This window comes from Camelus dromedarius, chromosome 6, assembly GCF_036321535.1.
Source record: "Camelus dromedarius isolate mCamDro1 chromosome 6, mCamDro1.pat, whole genome shotgun sequence".
Taxonomy (NCBI): domain Eukaryota; kingdom Metazoa; phylum Chordata; class Mammalia; order Artiodactyla; family Camelidae; genus Camelus; species Camelus dromedarius.
Genome location: NC_087441.1, coordinates 46170015 through 46196741, shown reverse-complemented (window position 1 = coordinate 46196741; position 26727 = coordinate 46170015). Strand labels below are relative to the sequence as shown.

At 36.3% G+C, this 26727-nt stretch overlaps 1 protein-coding gene across 2 annotated transcripts in view; it reads right to left on the bottom strand.

Annotated features, from left to right (window-relative positions):
* PDSS2 (decaprenyl diphosphate synthase subunit 2) overlaps nt 1-26727 on the bottom strand; it is a 185201-nt gene that overhangs the window by 100905 nt on the left and 57569 nt on the right. For both annotated transcript variants that reach the window (XM_010989617.3, XM_064486811.1), the window contains exon 2: nt 19432-19566. In XM_010989617.3, the coding sequence (XP_010987919.2) occupies nt 19432-19566 (135 nt within the window). The remainder of the gene's footprint in view (nt 1-19431; nt 19567-26727) is intronic.

Sequence of the window (26727 nt, the reverse complement as noted above, 5' to 3'; positions counted from 1 at the left end):
CAATTTTGATAGGATCTGGGGTAAAAAATGAGTAAGACACGGTGCATTCCTTGAAGGGTTTGTGATCCGATTATGTGAAAGACAAAAGCAGATAGTGTCAATAAGGTATGGTTATTAAGAATATGAGTTTGGAGCAAAAAAAGACCTGATTTAAATCCCAGATCAGTCACTGATGGTTTGTGATCTTGGTTAAATTATTTAACACCTCCAAACTTTATTGTCCTCATCTATCTCTACTGACCCTTTAAGATTATAGTGAGACATGAGGAAGACAACATGTATAGAAAGCTTTCAACACAATGCCTGGCACGTGGTCTGTGCCCAGTACATGGCAGCTATTACTGCTATCACCACTAATGCTAATGTTTGTACAGACTTATGCACAGTGTGCTAAGGAAGCCCAGAAGAGGGGTACTTAGCTCAGCCTGGAGGTCAGGGAAGGTTTCCTGGAGAAGATGAAAGTAAGTTGTGTCTTAAGGAATACGTTAGAATTAGACAAAGAAAAGCAGGAATGGCATTCCATGCTGAGGAAACAGCATAGTGTAAACAGGGCACTGCAAATATTTGGTATTTGCTGGCAGGTCTAGTACAAGAATAGTCATCACTCTGCTCCCCCTTTCCTTGGCATCCTATAGTATAGCTGCTTCTCTCTCCACATAGTTTACAGTCTATCCTCCCCAGAAATACCCACCCTACCCCTGACAGCTATGTTGGCTTGGCCCCTAAAGCATAATTCAGCCTACAAAGGTAGATCGGGCCTCTCCAGAGCCTTACCAGAACCTGCTCTTTACCTTTGTGACATGAGAAGGGGAAAACAGCAGAGGCAGAGTCTGGGCTCTGGAGTTAGACTGCCTCAGTTCAAATTCTGGCCCAGTCACTGTCACTTTGGGCAAGCTGCTTCACCTCTATGTGCTTCAGTTTTTTCTTTTTCTTAAAAGGGGATGATAATAATCTCTCAGGGTTGCTGTGAGGATTCAGTGAGGTAATACATGTAAGAAAATTAGAACAGCGTCTGGTTGCTAATAAGGATTAGCTATTATAACCTAACAAAATTAAAATTCCATGTTTCATGGACAGGAAATCTTAGAGAAAGTAGAGAATGTGCTAGATTAGAAATGTCACCTGTTGTGGGGCAGAAGGAAGAAGGGAGAATAAGAGGGCAAAAAGGAGTATATTATTTGAGTACCTGATGGGTATCAGAAGTACCACAGTAAGTGCTTCATATGTTTTTCCAAATGACTCTTATAACAGCTGTGCTAGGTAGGTGGTATTGTCCCTGTTTTTATACATGAGTACACTGGGGTTTAGAAAGATAAAGAAATTTGCCTAGCCAAATGGACAGAACCATGATTCGAAACCATGGCTGGAAGAATACACAGCCATGCTCTCCCAAACAGCTACTTCTCTTCATCAGAATGGTGAAAATAGGCCTCTATTTCCTTAGGTTGAAAATTACGATATCAAACTTCACATTGCTAAGAAGAAACCTGAGAGCTGCCTAAGTTTTCACATGATTTTTTTAGGCCTACTCCAGGAAATACAAACATTTGTTCATGTTCTGATTTCATGTGCTATGCCTTCATGTGCTATGCCCAGGATTCCATTTCATAAAAATCATGAACTACAGGATATAAATCAAGAGTACATTTCCTTGTCTAGAAGTCCAGAGCATATTACAATTACACAATGGGTAACAAAAATATTATTCTTTAGAACTCCAATTTTACATTTTCAGACATAAACTGACTAGGCTTACATCTGTTTTATAACATGAGGCAGGTCCAATTCTAATCTTTAATTTACATTTTTTTTCAAGCTTAAATAGTGTACAAGGTATTCTGTGGGTCTTTAATATCCTTTAGATTCATATTTCATAGTAATTTGGTGAGAATTTTGGCTTCTTAGGTATCCTTTTTTTCCTACTAAAGAACATAAATTTCTTACAACAAAATGAGAATAAAGTTAGAAAAAAATAAAGTTGAAGAAACTATGGGAAAGGTGAATAATATGACACTGTCTGGCTATAAAGCATTAACTCCATGAGCTGAACCCTGAAGTACAAACTACAGTCTTATGGATCTTATACATACTAGAAAGAGCTTTTCATTTTGTCATTTCTTTGTCGATGGAGATGCTTTTTTCAAGTATGAAGGAAAATCAATCTTTCTCTCTCTCTCTCTCTCTCTCTCTCACACACACACACACACACACACACACACAGAGGTCTTGTCACATGCTGGTCCTATACTGATAAAAGAGCACCAATCCTCAGGGAAACTTCAAATACTCTAGGACAAGAAGCTGCAAAGGGGTGGGGGAGCAGAGGAGAGCAGACGATACTCTATAGAGACATTTTTATATACATACACACTATTTTTTTAACCTAAAATATATATAATCTTTTTCTTTAATTACAGTTTCCCATATAACCATTAGTGGGTTTCAGTGATGCAAGCCATATTTATTAGAAGCAGCATGTCAAATAGGAGTTGACAATTACAGTCTCTATCAATACATATTATGCCAGACGGTAATGAGCCGTCCACAAAGGGCGAGCCATCCACAATCATCACGCTGCTTTCCAGAGAAGTGCCGAAGAGGTTATGGTTTATTACACAGTGCTCATTAGATATACAGTGGCAGCATTAGCAATTTTTCCTTCATTTGCATCTCATTTAAGGATCTGCCCCCACAAGCACAGTCAAATTAGTACACAAGGTTAAAACCATTATGCCCAGAAAAAAATTAAGTTGCATTTTATTTTACAGTAATGGTGGATCAAAGGTCCTCAGAATCTACTATTTGTGAAACCATCATCTAACACAGAATATTAACAAAAGGGAAAAGAAAAGCAATGCCCTGCTAGCATGGCTTTGACAGGAACAAAGACAGACTGTTTGAAATAAGCAAACACACATTACTTAATTAAATATCCCTAAAAAAAAAGTATTTTAAAAATAACACTAAGGTTGTGACATCAACTGATAAAAGTCACAAAATTAAAGTTAATGATGAAGCTCTTTTCTTCAGGGCTTTGGGTTACATCTCTAAACCCTATGGGTAAAAATAAAAACTTCTGATACAATACTTATCATTTGTAACAATAACAGAGGGGGATCATGTTTTACTATTTGAAAATGGCACTAAATTAGTAATGGTCATCCTTCATATAGCAAAAATATTTGAGCACTTACTGCTTGAAAATGCATTCTAAGTCAGTGGTTCTCTCTCTAGATTTCCCAGATCTTCAAGGATTCTTCACAGTAAGTGAAAAATTATTCAGAGAAATGAATTATTTTCCCCTTTCCAAAACGTCTAAGGAAAGCCATTCATTCACTCCTGGATAAAGGTACACTGGTTAATAGAAATGTTAATTTTCTTTAGTTCTGTACTCATTAATTCAATGTGACAGTAGTGGTTACCTCTTGGTCACGAGGTAACCAGACTGTCAGTTATAAGTGTATCTAATAAAATAGAAAGTTAAGTAATCATTATTTTACCTATAAAGTGTTTGGTAAACAGACTCTTCTAAAGGAGGCTAGAACAGCAGAAGGAGTCCTGAGTGGTGAAGAGGCTGAGAGGTTATCATCACAAAGGCTACGCTGGCTAACTTCCCTCCACTTCTCCGTGGCCACCCGCTTTCTTTCACCAAGGCGCTCTGAGAGCAGCTGTCCACTTCAACAACAAATCTAACAGGAGGCCAGAAGAGGTCAGTGGAGAGCAGTGCTGGGTACCCCATCCCTCCCACCCAGACTGCTGGGCTCTAGCACATCTCAGGTCTCTGTTTACCCAAAAGGAAGAAGCCAAAAAACCAGAATAAATCATTATACTCAATGTTTCACTTTGACACAATGAGAGATGACTTTAAGGCTGTTGTAATGTTTAACTTAAAAAAAGAAAAAAAGATTTGAAGTAGACAACAAAGAAATTCTCCTGCATGATTGTAAAATATAAGTTTTCATAGCAAAAAGTTTCCTGAAGAGGACAATGACAATAAAAATGATAACACCTTGATATTGACATAACAATCCTATGTTCTCTGAGATAATAATCTATTATTTCTCAAAAACATATGGGTTGTAGGTACACAACAATTTCCATTTAAATATACTCAATATCTGATTATCTGTGCTATGGGGGGAAAAGTATGTGATTAATAAGAACTGATCAAGTATTACAACGTCCCAGCTTCTAAATTAATTCTAAAACAAACAGGGGAATGGAACAATTAAACATGTTGTTTTGAATGTTTTAAATATGTAAATATAAATTTTCCCTCTCCTTTACATTCAAGGAAGTATTAACTAAATAGACAGCTCTTCCTCCACAAAGAGCTGAAGAATTAGAAGGAAAAAGGCTGTAGAATTTTAAACACCAGTTCTTGTGTTTTGACTTTTCTCTCTTGGGAAGTTTCTTCACTGAAGGTCCACCTATAAGGTACAGCACCTAAAAGTGAGCCTTCACAGAGGAGCTACTTCCCCATCAAAATGGAGGTCATGGTCTGGGGAAGATTTATCGAGTATAAACCTGCAGCAGTGCACCAGGCACAGAGAGGATGGCAACCCCAAAAGACTGGTACCTGAATTTAGGGACTTTATGAATCTAAGGGTGTAACCAATAAAACTGGAAAACGCCAAGGAAAGACCTAAACAGGTGGATTACAGAGAGGTCCAAGTTACCTTGCCTACCCTTCTAAATATTCCTGAGGAAGATTAACTTCCATCCAAAGTGATATAGACAGTATAAAACAAAATCTGTGTAAGGTACCTTTGAAAAATAACAAGTTGCCTATTAAACACTGCAGGTGTGTCAAAAAAGAGAAAGAGCTTTTGCAAAACTGAAGCCATAAATTGATTTAAACTCTAATAATTTAGTACTATTCCATTTAAATTCCCTGACAACTTTGACTTTTCAGCTTATTGTTTTCATTAAATTAAAACTGCTCTAGCCTCTACAAAAAGAGACAAAAAGTAAATTCCTGTTGTTAAAGTTCTGAATTGAATGACATAAAATTAAAAACAGAGATGCATTTTAAGTGCAGAGTATCCTTCCACGGTTGCCAGAAAACAACTAACAAAGGGGAGCTAAGTAATTTCACAGCCGTATTTTTCTCACTCTCCTTCACTGAGAACACAGTCGTTTGCATGGCATAATAAGCTGTAAATTACAAACATTTTTACATAGCCTGCTGCAAAGAACAGTCTGCCAGCTTTCTACCATATTGGATAGGGTTCAAGTGATTAACTACAGCTTTGGAAAGGAGGGGTGGAAACTTGTTTTGTGTCTCAGTTTGTCGGTTTTCTTATGCACAGCCTTTAAAAATCCGTCACATCATTATTTCAATGAATATGTAAGTTATTCATTCTAATTACAGGAGAGTAATAGAAACTCCATATTCCTGCAGGATGCAAACTACCCATGGACAGCAGCGAATCCTGTAGGTGCACAATTATCCAAGTATTTCCTTGAAACAACGTCTATGATGAGTATGCGTGTAATGGTTTTCAATATCAAAATGTGTACCACCGAGCATTTCAGGACTAATGATAAATGAAATAAATAATTTTGTTCTTTGTCTATATGGGAAGCCCATTAGACAGAACATCTATTTGGGGCACAAGTCTATTTTAAAAAATGGTTTCTGTATCAAAGAAAATATATAGGTATCTGTATTCTCAACAGATAAATAAAGGAAATGTGCAGTAAAAGAGGTATGGATTGTAAACATAAATGGCTTTATTTTTTTAATTGTATAGAACACCACCATGATCCACATTCAACCTCTAAACAAAAGGCAATTTTGTCTCAAAAAATCAACAATAATGCATGGAGCACTTGAGTACCCACCATAGGGCTTGAGTTTAAGAGGCCAAAAAAAAAAAAAGAAAAACTCTATGACCTGGTTTCTATACACTATGCAGCTCAACACCACCAAATATAAAGATCTGTGCTCAGTGCTGAGGACTTCAAGATGAAAAGGAAAGTACAGCTGGCCTTCTGTATCCTTGAGTTTCACATTCATGGATTCAACCAACCATGGAGCTGGCTAAACCCAAGGACGGGAAACCTGCAGACACAGAGAGCCAGTCGTATTCATTGTACTGTACTATTTTATACAAGGGGTTTGAGGATCTGTGGATTTAGTATCTTTGGGGGCTCCTAGAACCAATCTCCCATGGATACTGAGGGGCACTCTGTATTTAGGGCACTCTAATCCAGAGGCTATCTATAGTAATGGAAAGAGCATGGATTCTATGGTCAAATGGGGCTTGAATCCTAACTCTGCTATTTATTTACATTATCAACTTGGTCAAGTTATTAAATTTCTCTAAGCCTATTTCCCAAAAAAAGCATTTTTTTTGTTAACCAACATTGTAAGGATTAAATGAATTAACGTATATATAAAGCACAGGGAACACTACCAGACATATAGAAAACTCGATATGTGTTAGCTATAGTAATAATTATTTTTCCACATTTATTGTAGTCAGATCAGCCTCCTAGCCTCTTATTGTAGTGAGCATAACAAGTGCTCACTAAATGTTTGTTGAATGAATGGATGAATCAGTCAACAAGTGACTGAACAAATCTAGTAGAGGGATAAGAGGTATACAAATTACTGCAAAATAGATGAGAAGTGCCTCAAAGGTATAAAATGTAAACAGAGGCTCAGTGGTGGGAGAGGTGATCGGTTGGAAGATGGCTAAAACACAGGCCCTGACCTCTACAAGGTACTATCTAGTGGGAAAACATATACATAAATCAGTCATTTCAAAACAATGTGTTACGTGTTCTAAAAATTCACAGAACAACCCCTCTAGGTTCCAGCTCTAACTGAGCCATAACTTTTACTGGGGCACCAAAAAACCCTGTATTTTTGTGAATGGATATACTTCACCTCCTACAAGCTGCAAACTGACAGGTTGAGAGGAGAGACTAGTGCTCTTTGTTTCCCCGTCGTCTTGAGAAAACCACTGCTCCTTCGCAGCAGCTCTGCTTCCGCCATCACTCCTCTTCTCCGTCACTCTGCACTCATGGGAGCCCTCAGTATTTCCCTTAGGTCTGTTGTTCTCTTGGTTGACTTCAGTCACATGAATTGCCCACCTTGTAGTTTCTCAATCTACTCAATACAACTGCTGTCAACCACATTCTCAGGAAAAACTGGAACTCACCATGCAGAACTGCTCTAATTCTCACATCCTCAATGCACATCCTACTCTCTAACTACAGCCTCCTAGCCTCTTAGCTCTCTCACTGTATTACTACTTCTCCTCCTATAATATGAATCATCATGACTTCCAGTCCTTGATCACTATTTTTTTCCCCTATTTTTGGACTCCCTCAGTCTTCCTTCCTGATCAAGCCTAAACAATTCTCAGGTCAACCATTCTTTTGCACACACCTTTTTCTTGGTAGGAAAAGAAAAATCACGATCATGCTTTTACTTTCTTCACTTCTCTAGGGCTGCTAGGAACTGTCTACTGCTGTTAAACAATTTGTATTTAATTCTCTAGGGAATGGGACACCATTGAAAAATAAAGCATATTTTACTCCACTTAAAAACTTGAGCAGAATAGGAGGGAAAAGGGCAATCTTAATAACAGAAAATGGACATTTAAGATGCCAGCGACTATAGAGGATTACATGGTAAGAGATAACCATCCTGAGAATCTGTTCTCTTTGCTTCTATTACCATCACTACCAAGCTGCACAGTCCAAGAGCAGGATGAAGAGAATAGTGAATAGGAGTTCCTTGCACACTAGCTACCTGAAGATGCCAGTTTCTCCTAGCATCTTACATTAGGGGTATTAAGGACCATTTGTCTTTAATTAAACAGAGGGCTGTAAGTGGACATGGGTGGACTGTGGATCCAATAGTAAATATGGTTACAGCTCTAGAAGTTAAGTCTCAGAAACAGAGTTCTAGAAATGAAATTGCATCAGTAGTGTCAGAAAGCAGTAAATGCATAAATTGTTTCCTTACCTTGTCACTTGAGATCAAAGACTATTTCTTATTAAGATCTGCGTTTCCCTCAAAGTTTAGCCCTGCGCCTTGAAGAGAGGAGGTGGTTAGGATATGTTATATATTGGACCATAGGCTACGCGAATCTAGATGGATATGTGCCCTGTTAAGCTCTCTGACCTGAAGTCCATTTTATCCCTATTAACTTACAGATGAGTAACCACACAGCATGATTAGTGACTCGCTTAAGATTAAGTAGCTAATCAGTTACAGATTTGAGACAAGAACCCAGATCTGCAGCCCTTTACACATGTCTCTTTTACATCACACTATTTACCATTGTGGGGGTCCCTTGAGTTTGGGTTCAAAGGATAAGCAAGTCATAAAGCTATTAAGCAAACTCTGTCATTAAACACGTTACATGACTGCAATTCTTCTACCGAATAGAAGTAACATTTTTTTATAATGAATGTCAAGAATTAAGTGCAGTTTAACATTTAGAATTAGACACTGGACAGTGCCTTTGACTGTGGCTTCTTATTAGTCAACATATAGTCCCTTTCTAAGGAAAAGGTTTCAATTTTTTCACCATTGACAAAACAATTTGTGCAGCTTGTTTTTTGTTGTGATGTAGTCAGACAGGCTAATCTAGATCAAGACATTTATATACGATTAACTCGCAGCTAAGCAGATTAGTAGCTGAGCCCACCTACTTTTTGTGGTTAATTATACTTGTTTTGTAAGAGGCTGTTCTTATTTTGTGTTTTCCCAACAGCTCTGATGAAGTAAAGACTTCTGATGTACAGTATGCTGAACATAAAGAGCCTTTCCCTTTCTTACTCAACATATAATTGCTGCATTTGTGCATGCTGCATAAGTTGAAAATAACAATAAAAAGTTAATGAAGAAAATAAGTACTGGTGGTAATGAATTAGTAATATTGTTAGATTTGTATCTGGAGTTTATTTTTGTTGTTATAAATGGAATACAATCAATAGGAATATGTAATCAAACTGCACATGCTTTCATCTCTTGAGATCTCCCTGAAAAGGAGCTGAGATATCTTTAGGAAATTATCTTTAAAAGCCTACTCTAAATTCAATTACTCAGCATGATCATTTTAAATCCCTGTCAATAAGCACTCCTCATTTTCAAGGTTCTTGTAGTACAAAAAGATACATTTCTTAAATAGGTTGTTATTGCTTTATAAATATAAAATATAACTTCCTTTTAATTTTTAAATTAATTTTAATTATACAAAATAATATGAATAGATTTTCTTTACTAAAAAAATGAAATATTACAAATAAAGTTCCCTTTGACTATTCCCCTATACCTGTTCCCAAATCTTTCCCCCTCCCCACTTCCTCCAACCACAATTATCAGGTGGGTGAGGTTTCTTCCAGATTCTTTTCTATGCATTTACATATGCCATCTTAAATAATAATAACACCAATAACTTTTAAAATGCTATCTATTTCAATGTTAATTATTTCACACTAATATAAATTGAGCCCTAAATAGATAATACGATCAACACGTTCCTACTTAAGCCTCATTTCTTAAGGTGTTTTTTTTGATTTGGTCAACCCCCAAGGAAAATGTAATTTGTTAATTTTGTTTGGTGTTTTTAAGTGCTAGACAAATTCTAATATGTAGTGTGAAGGTGAAGATTGATAGTCACGGCCTATTGTTACTATGATGAGAAGTCATCAGAAGCTAATTAGTATCACATTAAAATGATAAATTATGAACTACAATATTTGCAGCTGAGTCCATGTCCAATTCCCTAAATTTAAAGATTTGTTTAAAAAGTCAAGTTGCTTCTTTCACAGCTTTTTAAATTCTCCATTTCTCTTCTTAAATTAAGATTTCACCACTACTTCTTCTAATAGCACACCAAGCTATTAGACCAATTTTCATTTAGAGGAGGAAGTAATGTTAAGATCAGTCATTTGATTATAAGATATTTTCTAGATTTAACTTATAGTTATGTTTATAGTGTTTTTCTGATTAGTTCTTTCAGTCCAACAAGTACCTTAGCATTTTTAACCTTAATCATTAATTTAACTTTAATCAATTGAATAATACACTGAGTTGAAAAAGAATTAGCACAGTTACCAAGAAAGTGATGGTGTCCATTTTAAAATGGATGCTAAACCTAAGAAAGTTAATCTAAAGATATCACTTTGCTTCACTCCTGCTTTCTTTATTTAAAAAATATCTGGAGTTTACGCAACTTCATAGGATATTTGATCCTGTCAAAGAGGGCAAAAGATAAAAAGTTCAAGACAGCTCAGGGACTCTAAGGGACTTATTTTAATGGCAGGATAGAATTTCTAAGCTAACTACCTTCATTCAACAAAAAATTTTACTAGGTTTTAAGAAGTGCATAAGTAAAACATGTATACATTAAAAATAGTTCAGACCACTGAAGAGGACATAAAATGGACAAAGTCACTCATCCCATTTTCCCCTATAGTTGTCTCTCCCCAGACGTGACCACTATTTACAGCTCTTTGTGTCTCCTTTGAGGTATTTTCTATGTATATAAAAATCCACCACACCTACTCAAGCCCCAATGGGATCAAACTATATTATGTTTCTGAGTCTTGCTTTTTCTAATTGGTCTTTAATCTCTTTCCAGATCGGCACATACAGATCTCCTGAATTCTTTTAAATGATCATTTGATATTCCCTTGCATCAGTAACATAACATGTGCCCTCTTGGTGGACACGTTGGCTGTTCCTTTGTTGTTGTTGTTCTTGCAAAGTACGCTACAAAGAGCAATCTTAGATATACATCTTTGAGAACTTATGCTAATACAGCAGTACACAATTTTGCTAAATCAAAGGACAGTAGGAGTAAAATAAAATTAATAGCTATTATCAAATTGTTCTCTAAGCAACTATACCAATTAACAGCCCTACTAACAAAGCATTCAAGTGCCTTCTTCCTCACACACAAACATTAGGTATCAAACTTTTTAATCTTTGCCAATCTGACTGGAGAAAACTATTGTTTTGTTTTAATTTCCCCTTCATGATGAGGTCCAGCCTTTATCCCCTTTTGTTTACTAACCATCTATGAGTCTTCTTCACTGAACAGCCTTTTTATGTCTTTTCTCAACGTTTGTGTTGTACTATCTTCTCCTTCCTGACTTATAAGATCTTCAAATGATTTGTTTATTAAAACTTGGCCCTTTGTCATATATGCTACAAATATTTTTTATAATTTTGGCATTTATCTTTTGACTTCATAGGAATTTTTTCCATGAAGAATTCTTTTTTATGAAGTCAAATATATTAATCTTTTTGTTTATAAGGTTTAGAGTGTTGAAACCTTTTAGGAAGGTCTTCCTTGCTTCAAGATTAAATAATAGTAAGAAAAAGAATTGTTATTATTATTATTCAGCCATAATCAAGTAGTCATTGACTGCTATCTATGTGCTAGGACCATGCTGAATGCTGGGGTAATATGAAGCAAACATATCATCTGAACTATGTTTAATGGCACACAGAGCACACAGCTCTCTTTTATCAGCACTACAAATAAACACAGAACAAGGTCAGCCCATAATTTTATTCTTATTCTTCAGCTCACCTGCCACCCAGAAGTCAAATAAGTAATAAATGTACTTGTTTTACAAATAGACTTGGCATGTGTTAAAATTTGCCAGTACCCACATGTATCCTGGCCAACAGACAATCTTAAAGGCAAACATAGCACCAATCACTTTACCCCTGGCTCACTTTATACTTTTTCATTCTTGCATGTTCTACTTATCACTGAATTTATCCCTAGTGAACAGGTAGAGAGCAAGGTGGACAAGAAGAGAGTAGTAACATATCTATAATAGTATCCCAGGACACTGCAGATCTTTAATTAAATTTAGTAGTTATGCCTCAAAATGACAGGTGCACCTTGCAGTTCAAGACGGGCAGGCTGCTCTGCTATGATTTTGGTGGCAATGGGAGTATTATCACTGCATTGGTCCTCCAGCAGCAGCTCATTCTCCCCACTCCGCTGTCCAGAGGAAATTAAGTTAAGGGCAACACAAACTCAGAAGAGTCTAAAACCCATCAGTAAAACTTCAAACTAACTTTTCATGTGTTTGTTGGCCATCTGGGTGTCTTTTTTGGAGAGATGTCTATTTAGGTCTTCTGCCTATTTTTTGATTGGGTTGCATGCTAATTGTTAGAGAAATGTAAATCAAAACTACAATGAGATATTATCTCACACCAGTCAGAATGGCCATCATTAAAAGGGCCCAAAAAGATAAATCCTGGAGACAGTGTGGAGAAAAAGGAACCCTCCTACACTGTTGGTGGGAACGTAAATTGGTGCAGCCACTATGGAGGACACTTACACTTGTACGGAGGCTCCTTACAAAACTAAAAATAAACTTACCATACGAACTAGCCATCCCACTCCTGGGCATATATCCAAAGAAAAGTATAATTCAAAAAGACACATCACCCCAGTGTTCACAGCAGCACTATTTACAATAGCCTAGACATGGAAACAACCTGAATGTCCACTGATAGATGAATGGATAAAGAAGTTGTGGTATACATATAGAGTGGAATACTACTCATCCATAAAAAGAATAAAATAATGCCACTTGCAGCAACATTGGATGGACCTGGAGATTGTCATTCTAAGTGAAGTAAGCCAGAAAAGAGAAAGAAAAATACCATATGATATCGCTTATATGTGGAATCTAAAAAAAAAAGGACACAAATGAACTCATCTACAAAACAGAAACAGACTCACAGACATAGAGAACAAATGGTTACCAGGGGGTAAAGAGGGTGGGAAGGGATAAACTGGGAGTTCGAAATTTGCACCTCTTGGGGAGTGATGGGAATGTTAGCTATCTTGACTGTGGTGGTCGTTTCACAGGTGTATACATCTATCAAAATTCATCAAATTGTACATCTGAAATATGTGTAGGTTACTGTACAGGAATTATACCACAACAAAGGATGTTAAAAAAAAAAAAAAACCTTCAAGCCAAATAGACAACAGAATGGAAGCTACAGATGACACAGGTGAGAAAAGAAAATGTAGTCAAAAAAAAAAAAAAAAAAAGGAATAGATTGAAACACTGGGGAAACAAAATGAACTTCTGATGGGATTTTAAAAAATTCAATAGGTATTGGGCAATACTTTTTAATTGTTATTTTTTGTGTTTTTTTGTGATACTCCACTAACACTTCTATTTTCATCCTTTATATATCACAATTATATATTGATTTACACGATAAGTAAGTTAAAAATTTAGACTGTTGCACGAAGAGTGCTTTAGCACCTGATTACAGCTCATATTCTGATTTAGAAGTTGCAAAGGACATAATAAGGTACAATGACTGTAAGTTATAGTCCATGTTCAACTACTCTACAAGGCACATACTATAAAACACATGATTCAAATGTCTATTTTGGTCTAGAACAGTTAGGTATATTGAAGATTCAGTCATCCAGACAAAGATTTAAATGAATACTAAGTCCAAGACACTGGTGAGATATAAAGATGTACAAAGCTAAGTGACTGCCCTGAAGGAGTGAGAAAGCTAATAAAGGACATAAAGCAGCATGACAGGGGTCTGAAATAACAATAAGAGACAACATTTGTTAAGCACAGTTTACATTCAAGGCACTGTTTTATTCATATTACCTTCTTTAATCCACTCAACAAACCTATGAGGCACAGAGAGGTGACTTAACTTGCCTTGGGTCACACAGCAAATACGTGATGGAACAGGATTTAACTGAGGCAAATTATAAACCAACATTATATATTTCTTCCCCTACTTGATCACTTAATGTGAAATCTCAGAAAGTCACTTCACCTCTCTGAGTTTTGTTTTTTTCCTTGGTGACACCCTTATTTCTGCCTCACAGTGTGCCCGTTAGGGTTCCAAGTCAGGTACTCTGACATAGAATAACATTTACTGAATTGTTTTGCAGCATTCCATAAAATGTACTGCTGACAAGGATGAAAGGGTTATATAGTCAAATAACTGGGAAACAGTATCTTAAAGATTCATAATGCATACCATATATACCGAACAATTCTTGAGATTTCTGAAATACAGAAAAAAATTTAAACTCTGTTTAACCTGGCATGCCCAAGTTTATTTGATCATAGGAACTTTTGTTCCACTGACCATATAGTAAAATCTTCATCCCAAATGAAGCACAAATTGGGAAATGCTGATAGAAAATGGAATGAGATCAAAGGACCTAATGAGTTTGAGTCTGGCTCCGCCAAATGCTAACCTCTTGCTTTGGGTAAAGACTCCTTAATCTCTCGAGGTCTCTGTTTGCCCTCTCAGCAATCACCTAGACTCCTACAGTAACTCCCTGGCTGGTCCTCTCTACCTTTTGGACCTCAACTCTCTGGGTTATCTTTTCAGCTGATTACATTCTACAGCACAGATATATTAATGTGACTCTTTTGCTTAAAGACCTTTCTAATAGCTATGAATAAAAATAAACACAGGATGCTTACTACGCTATGCATTACTCTATTCACTCATTTAATTCTTAAAACCATTCTCTGAAGTATGTGCTGAGGCACAGCTAGTAGGTGATATAGTCTGTTTCCAGATTCCAAGTCTATTCTGCTGCCTCTTGGATGGCTCCCCACTGTTTCTCCAGGATATAGCTCTAATTCCTTAGGCACTTCACAATCTGACATCAGCCTTCTGTTTCTATGCCATCTCCTCATGAATATTCTATACCGTATCAGTTTGCTAGGGCTCTGGGGAGGAACCTGTTCAGGTCTTTATCTTTGGCCTGCAGATGACCATCTTCACATTCACAGGGTGTTCTCCCTGTATATGCATGTTGTGTCCAAATTCCTGCCCCCCTTTTTAAAAAATAAGAACATTGAACTAGAGCCCATTCTAATGACTTCATTTTAACTTGATTATCTCAAAGTAAAATCACATTGTGAGGTACTAGGGGTTAGGACTTCATCATATGAACTTGTGGGGGGGACACAATTCAACCCATAACACCTACAGCAAAATGAAGCTAATCTCTATTCTGATAATTCATACATTCATATAACAGTTATGTACTGAGTGCCCACTACAGTGTTGGCACTGCTGTGGCCCCTGCTATGTACTTCCAGACCACGTCTTTGGTCAGTCAGTTTCTTACTTCCTCTGCCTAGAATATAACCACCTTTTACCAAACCCTTTGCCTAGCTGCCTTCCTCCAATTGACGACCTCCTAGTTACCTTCAAAACCCACTAATAAGTTCCCTATTTTATAAAGCTCAAATGGTCTCTTTTTCTGACATTTTCTCCTTTCCTTCCCCCAACATAGTTCACTCCTCCACAGAATTCTGTTTATACTCTACTTACAGTATCTATAGCATTGTATTACAGTTGTCTGTAAACTTCTATGTTCCCTGGCTTGGTGCTAATAAGGTCAATGAGTAAATACTACACACTATTCAGCTTGTATCTCCTGCACCAAGCACAGTGTCTAGCATATCACATAGTAAGTGTTTAGTATTTGTTTAATGAGTGATCAGATGGACTATAGGGTGTTCAATTTAACAAGACTCAATAGGAAAAATACTAAGGAGGAACATTTAGAGACAGGGTGACCCAACAGACAGCTATTGCTAAAATCTGGACATAAAGTAACAAAGGCCTGGAATAGGAGAGTGGAAAGTGAAAGAAAAAGAGACCTGGAGAGATTTGAGAGTTGGTGGTTTGTTGGACATAGAAGGTAAATAACTTGTCAGCTGATGGTCTATTGGGCATGGAAGGCAAAATCAAGGTTTACCAAATTCACTGGGGTAACTGGGTGACAGAAACAGTAAAGGCATATTAATTAAGACACTACTGCTATTAAGAGATAAACCCTAAAGTTTAAGTGGTGGAACAAATAGATTTTTCCTCTCATTCATCAAGTCTATATGGATATTTCTGATGGACAGGTGGCTCTCCTCCAAGGGATGTAGGCACCTTTCATCTTGAATAGGTCACTTCCAAGATCACCTGCTTAAGGGGTACTGCAAATGTATGGCCAGGAAATAGTAAATATGACTTCTGCTTATATTCCATTGGCTAGATCTCATTCATATGGCCAAGTCAACTGCAAAGGAAGGTTGGGAAATGTAGGTCTAGCTGAATACTCAGGAAGAAAAGATAATGTGTTTGGCAAACTTGTTTCAATCTTTTCTAACACAGTTAACAAGAGGTGCTAGGAAATTTCAGGGAATGAAGGTAAAGTGAAAATTTGTGGTTTGTTTATAACTGCTAGATAGATGAGAAATATTTGAGTCAATTCTTCCTAAACCAACTGAAAAAACTGAACTATTAGTCACAAAATTCATCTGCATTTCTTTAAACTTGATAATGTTACACTAGAGAAGTCTATGCTTTGTAATACTGTGTATTATATATTATAATGATGTGTCTTTTGTACACACAAAAAAATAGCCTATCATTAACAGAGTAAGTTGTAAACTTATTTTATCAGTTGTGGCTGGGGATGTTTGTAAATTCAGTAATATTTTTTTTGCCTGATCACTTTTGTAACCAATTTTTAAAGTCAGGATTGGTGGAATAAACCTAAAGCCCATGGTTTTGCTGGCAAAAGTTTATGGTAGATTTTTATAGTGCCTTTTTACAAATGTGACTCGCTTACCTATTTTTCAAAATGTAGTTATTATATTTTAACCTAAATTCTACTTCTTTTGGCCATTATGTGATAAGTTCACTAGACACATCCACAAGTTACATCCATCAGTTATATCCTTAGGCCAAACAAAAGAGGTCACCTAACTCACTTTTGTTCCCTTAGGTAATTTACTCAGGTCTCATTATCTGACATCAAAGTCAAGTCTATGAGAGAAAAACACCAACAATGTAAATCCCAGTAGTTTGGAGGTGAATTAAAAAGCTCCCAAATCAGTACTTCCCTCAAATGTTAAATAATTCACTGTGGCATTATAGATACAAGCCTCCAGCAAAAGTTACACTTGAACAATTAAGGAAGTAGAAGCCAAACAAATGACTTCAGGGACAGAGAAACAAATGATTGGTTTCTCATAGTACTATGCCAAATTACATTTTCACATTAACAAGTGTGTAGAACACCCAAGCAACACCAATGACTTACTAGATAAAGTCTGATTACAGGAAAACAGCCTGGAACCACACACCAGGATTATTCCCTGAATGTAACTGGATTCTATACACTTGGGTATGAAACTCATTTATGTTATTTGGAAAATTTTTATATTCATAACGTACCACCTACTCGTTTGCAGAGTTCTTTCACAATTGCTCATATTACCGCAATCATCTACCAAATGCGTTATGTTCCTGTGAAGGATCAGAAGGCAAGGCAGCTGTCTCTGAGAGGCTATAAAAAAAACTGGAAACATGAGGTCACATCGCAGTGCACACAACAGTATCTGCATAGTAGAAAGGGTATACACTTCAGATTTAAATCTCAACTCTTATCACTTTCTACCTAGAGGATTTTAGACAAGTCTCTATCTCAGTATCAAGTTTCTTTTTCTGTAAAATGGGATGATTCATTTATGCAATAAATATTTATTGAACATCTATTGGGTGTCGAATAGTATTTTCCAACGGTTACTTTAGGATAAGCAATGGTAAACTACAGCTGGTGTTCATCAGAGGTATGTATGTTTACCCAAATGCAAGAGCAGATGACTGATCAATAAAATGGTTAAAGCCGGCAGACTGAAAAAAATCAATGGAGTTCCAAACAGGAAACAGAGATACATGGGATACAAGGTGACACGTGGTTCATTTCCTTTCCAGGGACAAACAGTTTATTGGTATTCATTGTAGATCGCTACATATTTTCTCCAATTATTTCAACGAAATCAGTCAGCCAAGAGCTTTTCTATGAAATTTATAAGATAAAGTTTTGAGCTCTAATTCAAACACGCTGAGGGAAGGATGTAGATTTATTAAAGATCTGCTAAGTTGTTTTCCATTCAGAAGTCTTCCAAGACATACTCACAAGAAGACTTTTTTGGTATACTAATTTAATGGCTAGTCTAATCCACAAGTGAAATAAATTCTTTTGAATCTGACTAGAAAAGTGGAATGAAATCAAGAAAAAAACACATGAGATTTGGAAGTAAAAGAACTATAGTGAGAGCCTTAACTTTCCTCACTTACCAGTCATGTCACCTTGAAAAGAAATCTCAAGATTTTTGAAACCCAGTTTTCTCAAAAGGAAGCATAACGACAAATCTTACCTATGGCATTATTGTCAGGATCAAATGGGATAACTGTCACTAAGATGATTAGTAACTTACAAAGCACTAAACAAATACAAATTATTTCAGAGTGAGTAGGGACTGAAAATGATCCCAAGATATCCCTTCTAGGGCAGACACTGATATGAATAAATGGTAAAAGGTCTGCAAAATTATCCTGGCTGGAGGAAGATCTGTGACTACATTTTTAGCCACAACAGTAATAATCTTTGCTTCCTTCTTAATAAGGAAAGATCACTGGAATTCAATAGCTGGCAAGCAACAGCCATCTCTAAATATTACAGAAGAAAACATTTATGGGTAAGACTACTAGGACTTTTTAAAAAATCTAAGATGTGGAATGATTTTTAAAGTAAATCAATGAGCTATATTAACCATAAGTCAAAGTTTCTAGAAATACTTCTTTATGTGAGGAAAATTTCCTTGTCACCCATGTTTTTAGGGTGGTTTTAATTTCATGGGCCAGAGTCCACCTAAAGACTGTTACTTCTTTCTGTACATGTTTTTAACACAGTGTCAAGTATACTGCTAAGATTAAATAAATTTATTGCTGATATACGGTTACTAAAAAACATGCAGTCATTTTTAAAATCAAATCTAAAAATTTAAAGTTTATTTTGTATGCAGCAAAAAATGACTAATACACACTCATAAATTTATTTTTTAATCTAAATGTGTGAGATGTAAAAGTTTCTTATTCAAGTCACTTTAGTAAAAATCCTTTTACCATAAAAATACGCAAAGTAAAATAAATAATACAGCACTGAAGTAGACTGCATCTCCTAAAATGGTAGTTGCCTCATTATATATACAACTAAGTTACCGTATTGAGTAGGTTTAAAAGTCATGAATCCTGGACTAAATGACACAGAAAGTCTCCACAGAGATACACTGATAACGTGATGGGGCAGGTGGGTAGTGATGAATAGAAAATTTTAAATGCTCCAGGTAGAAACGAAAGTATTCGACATAAAGGTATGGAGAAATTTACCAGAGTTACACACAAAACAGCCAAGACTATTAGATTTGATAAGAACAATAAAAACCCATGTTTTAACCTTACTAAATATTTTAATCTATCTTTGAACCAGAGAATGACAACTAAACAGTGATTTCTACTGACCACTGTAGGAAAATAATTTAGAGAGCAATGTCAAAAGACTAATTTCTTCTTACCATGAATAGATCCCACTGACCATGTCATAGTTCTGGCATGAGGCATCCACGCTGCTGGGCCCAGCTGCTTTGGAAATAAGTAGCACCACCAAGCCCCTCAACTGGAGGTTATTCTGGCTGTCGTGTACAAGGCCCCTGCCAACAAGTAAAGGAAGAAGAGGATTAATATGCCCCCACACCCTTAGTCAGATCAAGTTAGAAGATTGCTACAGATACACCTGTACTTCCAAAACCAGACAATGGGACTTGTTGAAAAGAAATAGGATTGAGGGAAGAAAGAGTTAATAGAAAAAAGTAATGAGTTCAGGAAACAACTAAAGAAACCCACGGCTCATTGTGAAAGTGACCACCTCAAAATTGTGAGGTCCAATGATTTGGTTTCCTCCTCTTTCTGGGTTTTCCTACTGTCTATACCCTACCATGCAATCTTAACCATTTGCTCTGATAATGAGAAGAATCCATAGTTTTAAACTGTTTTGTGGTGGCTGACAGCAAGTAAAACACAAATCCTATGGCTTGGATAAAGTGGTATTAACTTGCTGATGACTGTGGTAAGGGGGAGAAGTAAAAAAGTGTCTTCACAGGAAGAAAAGCAGCTCAGAAAATGAAAGGATGACACCAAATTCAAATAACTTAAAATTTTTATTTGAGAAGTAAAGCGGAAATGAATGCCATGGGCAAATATCTTGCCATTTCTTATTATTTACGCTAAGGATGATCATTCTAGACAACATTAGGCTTTAAGAATGTCTTTTTTTTTTTGGTCATGAGGATTGAACTTTTATAATTTCTACTATAAATAAGGCCAGGAATACATTCCAGGAATATATTTTTGTTTAAGTATCGCAAATGGATATTATATGAGAACTAAATGGCATCACTGAAAAAAGAAAACTATGGGTAATGTATTATAATAAATTAATACTTAGAACAATACTCACGAGCACTAATCAAATAGAGTATATTACAGTACACATAAATGATATACAAATATAATTTGTAAATGTGAAAAATAGTAAAAATTTATATTATAATATTTCACTGAATTATTAAGACTTCCTTGGGTGAATTCTGAACAAAGAATCAATTTAAATGAAGTAAGTTAACGTAGCCAAAATTAACGAGTTAGTTCTTTACTTAAGAAAAATTTTGACACACACACCCTCCCCATAACCCAAACCTCCAAACAAATTTCTAAAAGGGCCCCTACTTACCCTTTCATTAGTTTCAAAATAAGACAGATCTCCAGGTTCTCTGTAAGAAAACAGTTATGGCTCTTTCTCTACTTAGATTTTTTCCTTAATCTAGTAAGTGATCGTCAGTAAATTAGAGGGGTTAATGATTTTTTAAAAGAAGTTCTAATTTCCTAGGAAAAGAAAGTTGATTTAAGGTAATTAAGCTATATCACAGTAGAAACATATAATCATCAGAAATGTCCAAAGTTTTTTATTATCATGTAACAAACTACTTAAATCCTATAGACGTGAACTGCAGGAAGGCTGGGAAGCACTCTGTTTTAGAAGAAAATATAAAATGGGAGCTCTTGCTAAATTTTTGCTTTGAATTACAGATTTTAACTTATGTTCCTAGATCCTTATTTATATATCACCTAAGGTAAACTTTTATTCTTCCCTTCCTGCATAATAATATTAAAGAGAAGGTCTGAATTGGCTCTTAATTCTAGAAAGGGAAAAGAGGAAGATAAGGCTCTGTGTGTGTGTGTGTGTGTGTGTGTCTGTCTGTCTGTCTAAATTTTGAAGGTTGAGTCTGGTTAGGAATGAAGCATATAACAGAACTAACTCAAGGACATGAGCCTTGAGACTTCTGACCAAGTCAGGCTGATGAAATAGTCCTGGCAACAGTCTGACAACACCTTCCTCAAACTTCTCAGAGATGGGACCTTTCACAAGGGAAACACACACAAAATAATAACAACAAAAATAAAAATACAACAGTAACAGCAGCATATAAACCTAGGTCAACTGGCTTTAGAGCCTATATACATGCTTAACCATTATGCTGTAGTGACTCTCCATCTACTTCATCTCATGTGCAAACTGCCGACTAAGTCATTAGAATAGTGACTGATTTAGAACCAGGTTTGAAAAATCCTTCTGCCATTTATTAGCTGCACGACTCATACGATCACTTCTTCTGTAAAATTAGGTTAACAACATCTACTTTCCAAAGTCACTGTTAAGGAAGAGACAACATAAGTAAATATATAACACTGTGGAAACACATGGTAGGTGATAAAGTGATTAGAAAACTACATTCTCTTTCCTTATTACTTTTTTGCCATCTATTTTTTCTCAACTCATATTTTCTCTTTCTTCTATTCCATTTCTCCTTTTAGCTCTCAAAGTCTTCCCCACTACCAGCATATATAATCTCCTATAGATATTGTTTCCTTTTCTATCTCCCAAAATGACAAAAGTTAAGGAATTATTCCTAACATCACCACCAAACATCATACATCACTGAAATAACCGTTACCTTCAGAATGCATTACTGAAAAGGTCAAGAAAAAAACTGTAGTAGACTGGTTGACAGAAATCAAGAGAGCAGTCAGAAAAGCACACTTTCTAACCATCAATTTTCACATAAGACAATAGTTAACAGCCCAGAGAAGAGATTAACAGCTTGAGTAAATTAAATGTTTCCAAAACACCACTTCTTTAAATTCACATCATTAACACCCTTAAAAAAAAAACATACAAAGATAAATTGATAATGTCCACAGCTCAAAAAGTAGCTCATAAGCAAAACAGAATAACAAATTTTGCTTCTGAGCATAAAAAATAATCCCTTGGATTCTAAGCTGGTAGAGATAATATGTTTCATATAGTCCAGGTCATACTTTTCACCTGGAACACTATGATTTATTCTCAGTGCCTCTCTTAAGGAGGGATACTGACAAGCTGGAGCATATCCAGAAGATGGTGAAATCATCTACTGCCACATGCAGGGCTAAAAAAACACAATGGATGCTAGCTTGGAGAATAGTAAAGTTGGTGTTCTCAAATGAATTCAGTCAAAAGTGTAGTAAGTGCTTACTACATGCAAGGCACAGTGCCAAACAGAGAGTGGAGGACACAATGGTGAGTACTGTGTGGTCTCCGTTCTTGTGGATAATACAGTCTGGATTAAACATCATGGTAAAATGTGGCATGAGCTACTTTAGGAGATGAGCAAGGGCTGTGGGAGCACAGACAAAGGACAACTAACATAAGTGGTGCTGAGAGGATGGTGAAAGAGACCTCCCTGAGACCTAAAGGATGAGGAGGAGGGAGTCAGGGGAGCCGAAGCAGGGAGAGAAAGTGAAAAAAAGACTGTTCCAGAGAAGAGACAATATGTGTGATGGTTTGGAGGACAGTGAGGAGAACACAGCTGTTTCCAGAATCAATATGGCAGGAGCACAGCGTGTGAAGGAAAGGGTTGGGAGAATTCAAGCTAGAGGAGTACACGATAGCTGTCTGCTCATGTGGAAGGGTTCCATATGGATAGGAGACAGACTTGGTAAGTATTACTTTAGAGACTGACAATAGTAGATGGTTAACTGCAGTTCTCACTGCATCATCATAGCTTTCACAACTATTAACTAGTTTTTCTTCCTTAACCCAACCCTATCAGCATTTCAATCACAGCTAGGGCACCTTTCCATATTGTCTCAAGTTCCATTTCTTCAACATATCTATACCAAGAGGTACACAAAGAAATAAGAGGTAATAAATACCTATAACAACATGTTCAAGAAATGGTTAAATTCGGGGGGGGGGGTGGATAGCTCAGCGGTAGAGCACATGCTTAGCATGCATAAAGTCCAGTACCTCCATTTTACAAAAAGGTTAAATTGAATAGTATATGGAACAGATAACAAAGATAGTAGAGTAACTAAAAGCTATCAGAACTCAAAGGAAGAAAGAAAACTGCTTCTTATTAGAGATGCCCCTCACAGTATAGATAGCGTTCAGACTGAACCTTAAAGATGGTCAAATTTCCCTGAGAAGAGAATGAAGGTAGGGGTGAGATGGAGTTATTAGAATGGAAAGAAGGGTACTTTAGGTGAAAGGAACAGGTCACAGAGTGATAAGCAGGTAAAAGAATGGGGAACAGGGTCAGGAGCTGTGGAGCTACTCACTTGGGCAATGTGTGAAGATGTACAAGCCCAGAAAAACAGATGGTAAAAGAGTGAAGGGCCTTGAAAGTCAGGTTTAGCATCAAGACTTATTCTGCAGGCAATCTGAAGGCATGGATGGTTTGTCAGCAAGCGAGTGATGTGATCAGAATTAAAGACTAAAACTGTTACTCTGGGCCTAATATTGTTACTCTGGCAGTAGCGTGTTAAGTGCAGGGGAAAGGAGAGAAAAGATTAGCTGGGAGTAGCTTCTTCCAATAGTCCAGGTGGGAGATAACGAGGGCCTAAATTAGGGTAGCAGCAGCAGGGATGGAAAAGAAGAGCTGAATGATGGCAGCAGCGTGGAGGTGAATCAGGCTAGTCTGGCCAACTGACTGCATGAGGGAGACATCAGGAAGGAATCAGGAAGCAAAGGAAAGATAAGGGCTGAATTTAAGATTCAAACCTGTTTGCTGAAGGTGATGATGCTAGCATGAGGACTGGAAAGAAAAAGAGTGTTAATGGGGAATTAATGAGTTCAGTTTTGGACATGTTAACTTTGAATGCAGGAAGGACTTCCAGATGGAGATGCCCAGCAGGAAGCTGGAAATGCTGTAGATATAGATTTGGGAGGCATCTTCATAGTAGTGATGGCTGAAGCAGTAGGAATTGATGGATGGGTTTTGAGGGGAGAAAAAAGAGAAAAGAAGGGGAAGGGAAGAGGGAAAGGGAAGGTGTGGGAAGAAAAAAGGAATCTTGAAAAATTCCTATATTTAGGGGACTGAGGAAGGACGAGTAACCCACATGAAAGAACACAGTATGTCCACAAACAAATGAAAGGGGTCTCCACAAACACCCACAAAGAAGAGTGAACATACATGCACAATGGAGGCAGAGAACTATGACAGCACAGTGCACAGAAACGGGGGCCAGCAGTTGCCTCTTCCTTGGGCTTTTACAGTACTTATTATAAATTTTCAGTTTGGTACTTACTACATTGAATAATAAAAATGATAACAACAATGACACAGACAACAGCTAAACCATACTACAATGGCAGGCATGTGCTGTCTCATGCATATGTTCTAATCCTCCACAAACCATGCAAGGTAACTAGTAATATCTCATTACATATGAGGAAAAGTAGCAAGAAAGCTTAGAAAAGTTAAGTAATTACTATTTACACTATTCAACCAGTAATGTAAATGCTAAAATTTAGACATAATTTGGACTCCAAAGCCCAGGAGCCTTTGCAGTCTTGTGACTTAATTATTTGTTCATAGGTAGGTATTCCTTACAAAGCTATGAGAACCTTGAGGGCCCTCAGGCTTGTTTAATGTTTGGATGCCTTGCACCCAGCAGAGTAACTGACACAGAATAAGTCTAAAAATTGCAAGATGATAGAATAAATCACTTCAAGAAGTAGAGTAGCAGACACTATCTTATACAACTTACCCCAATAGATCTATTATTATTCCCAACTTTCCTCACCTCTCCTATTACCCATTTGCTGATTCAACCATTCAGCTCTGAAGTTTTGTCACTCTTCATAAATCATAGTGGATTCTTTGAAATTGACAGCCACACAGGAGAAAAGCCCCAATACATTAAAAAACATGCAAACGTGCTACGATTTATTTTAATGCAATGCTGAAAAGTTACTGCATATAAGAATTACGCCATACCTAAGGACCTATTTATTAAGTTTCAAATAGAGAAGAACTCAATATATTGGAGTGTTTATGTCTTTTGTTTCTTCATCTAGGAGAACTGACTGAATTCACTACTGTATCTGTGCCCATGAGAGAAGGCTGCCCTCAGTTTGAACAGAGAGTAAGGGTAGTTGCAGATGGAGAGTTGAGGTAGGATGGCAGAATTAGAGCATGAGAGATAATTTCTGAGATTTATGCTCAAGAATTCAGAATTCTAACTTACGCCAGTGGCTCAAATCACAATCTTTTGGTGAATTTATAATAAATTTTATGAAAAAATTTATCACCTGCAAGAGATCATCACCCTTGATTTAGCTCAAAGTACCTCAAAGTAAAACTGAATGGGAAAGAATCAGCACTGCCCAGACCCCCGCCAGGGTAAGAACTCCTTCCAGTGCTAAAACTTAGAGGGACAGTTTGTTTTACTATTTTATTATTCCACTTTTAATATATCCAGCTCTAATAAATCAATCCAGAAAATGTAAGCATAAAAGATGAATGTCAAATCTAACATACATGAGGTGGGTTGATTGATATGATTCCTAATGCTTGTGGCTGTGACCTCTAGTCAAAATTTTTTTTAAAATTTACATACAGATAACTGAAACAGAAGAACCGACTATAATGTGCACAATTTTTGCCAAAGAACTATAGGAATACCCTGATCTTTTCTAGTCTTTTTAAATGCTGACTGTAACCTGCTAAATTGGCTTTGTGAGCCATTAATGAGTTGCAACCTGCAGTTTTTTGAAAAATCGTATTTTAAGTCATGTAACATATATGATATATTAAGTTAAAAGAACTGGAAGTAAATATAAAATTAATTAAATAGGAATAGAATTATCACTATTTAAAAATAGAAAATCTCTTCATATACTATACCAAATTTAGTGTCGCAACAAAGCACTAAAATTTTTTAAATGAAGGAGTAGGGTATAGCTCAGTGGTAGAGGACAAGGTACTAGGTTCATTCCCCAAGACCTCCATTAAAATAAGTAAATAAACCTAATTATCTCCCCCCTCCAAAAATTAAAATTAAAATTAAAAAAATTTTAATGACTCGGGAAAATACTTAAGATGTTAAATGAAAAGATAGCATATAAAACTTTATATATATAAAATATCTCAATTATGCTTCAATATTTGCACATATATACATATAAACAAGGTCAAGGGAAAAAACTAGGACTAAATATGACAAAACATTAACATTTAAAATCTGGGTGTCATTATATAGGTGCTCAATACACAAAGGATCCATGTATTTTTCTGTGTCTTTAAAATATTTTATTTAAAAAATAAAAAAACAGGAAGAAAACACCCCTAAACAGTAATAAGTGTTAATCAATGCATTTTCAGATTAAGTGTGACTTATTTTCCAAATTGCACAAAAGCAATAATTGAATTTTCAAAATAACAGAATTTTAAGACAGCAGATGACTTACTACATAATAGTTGTATTTCTCA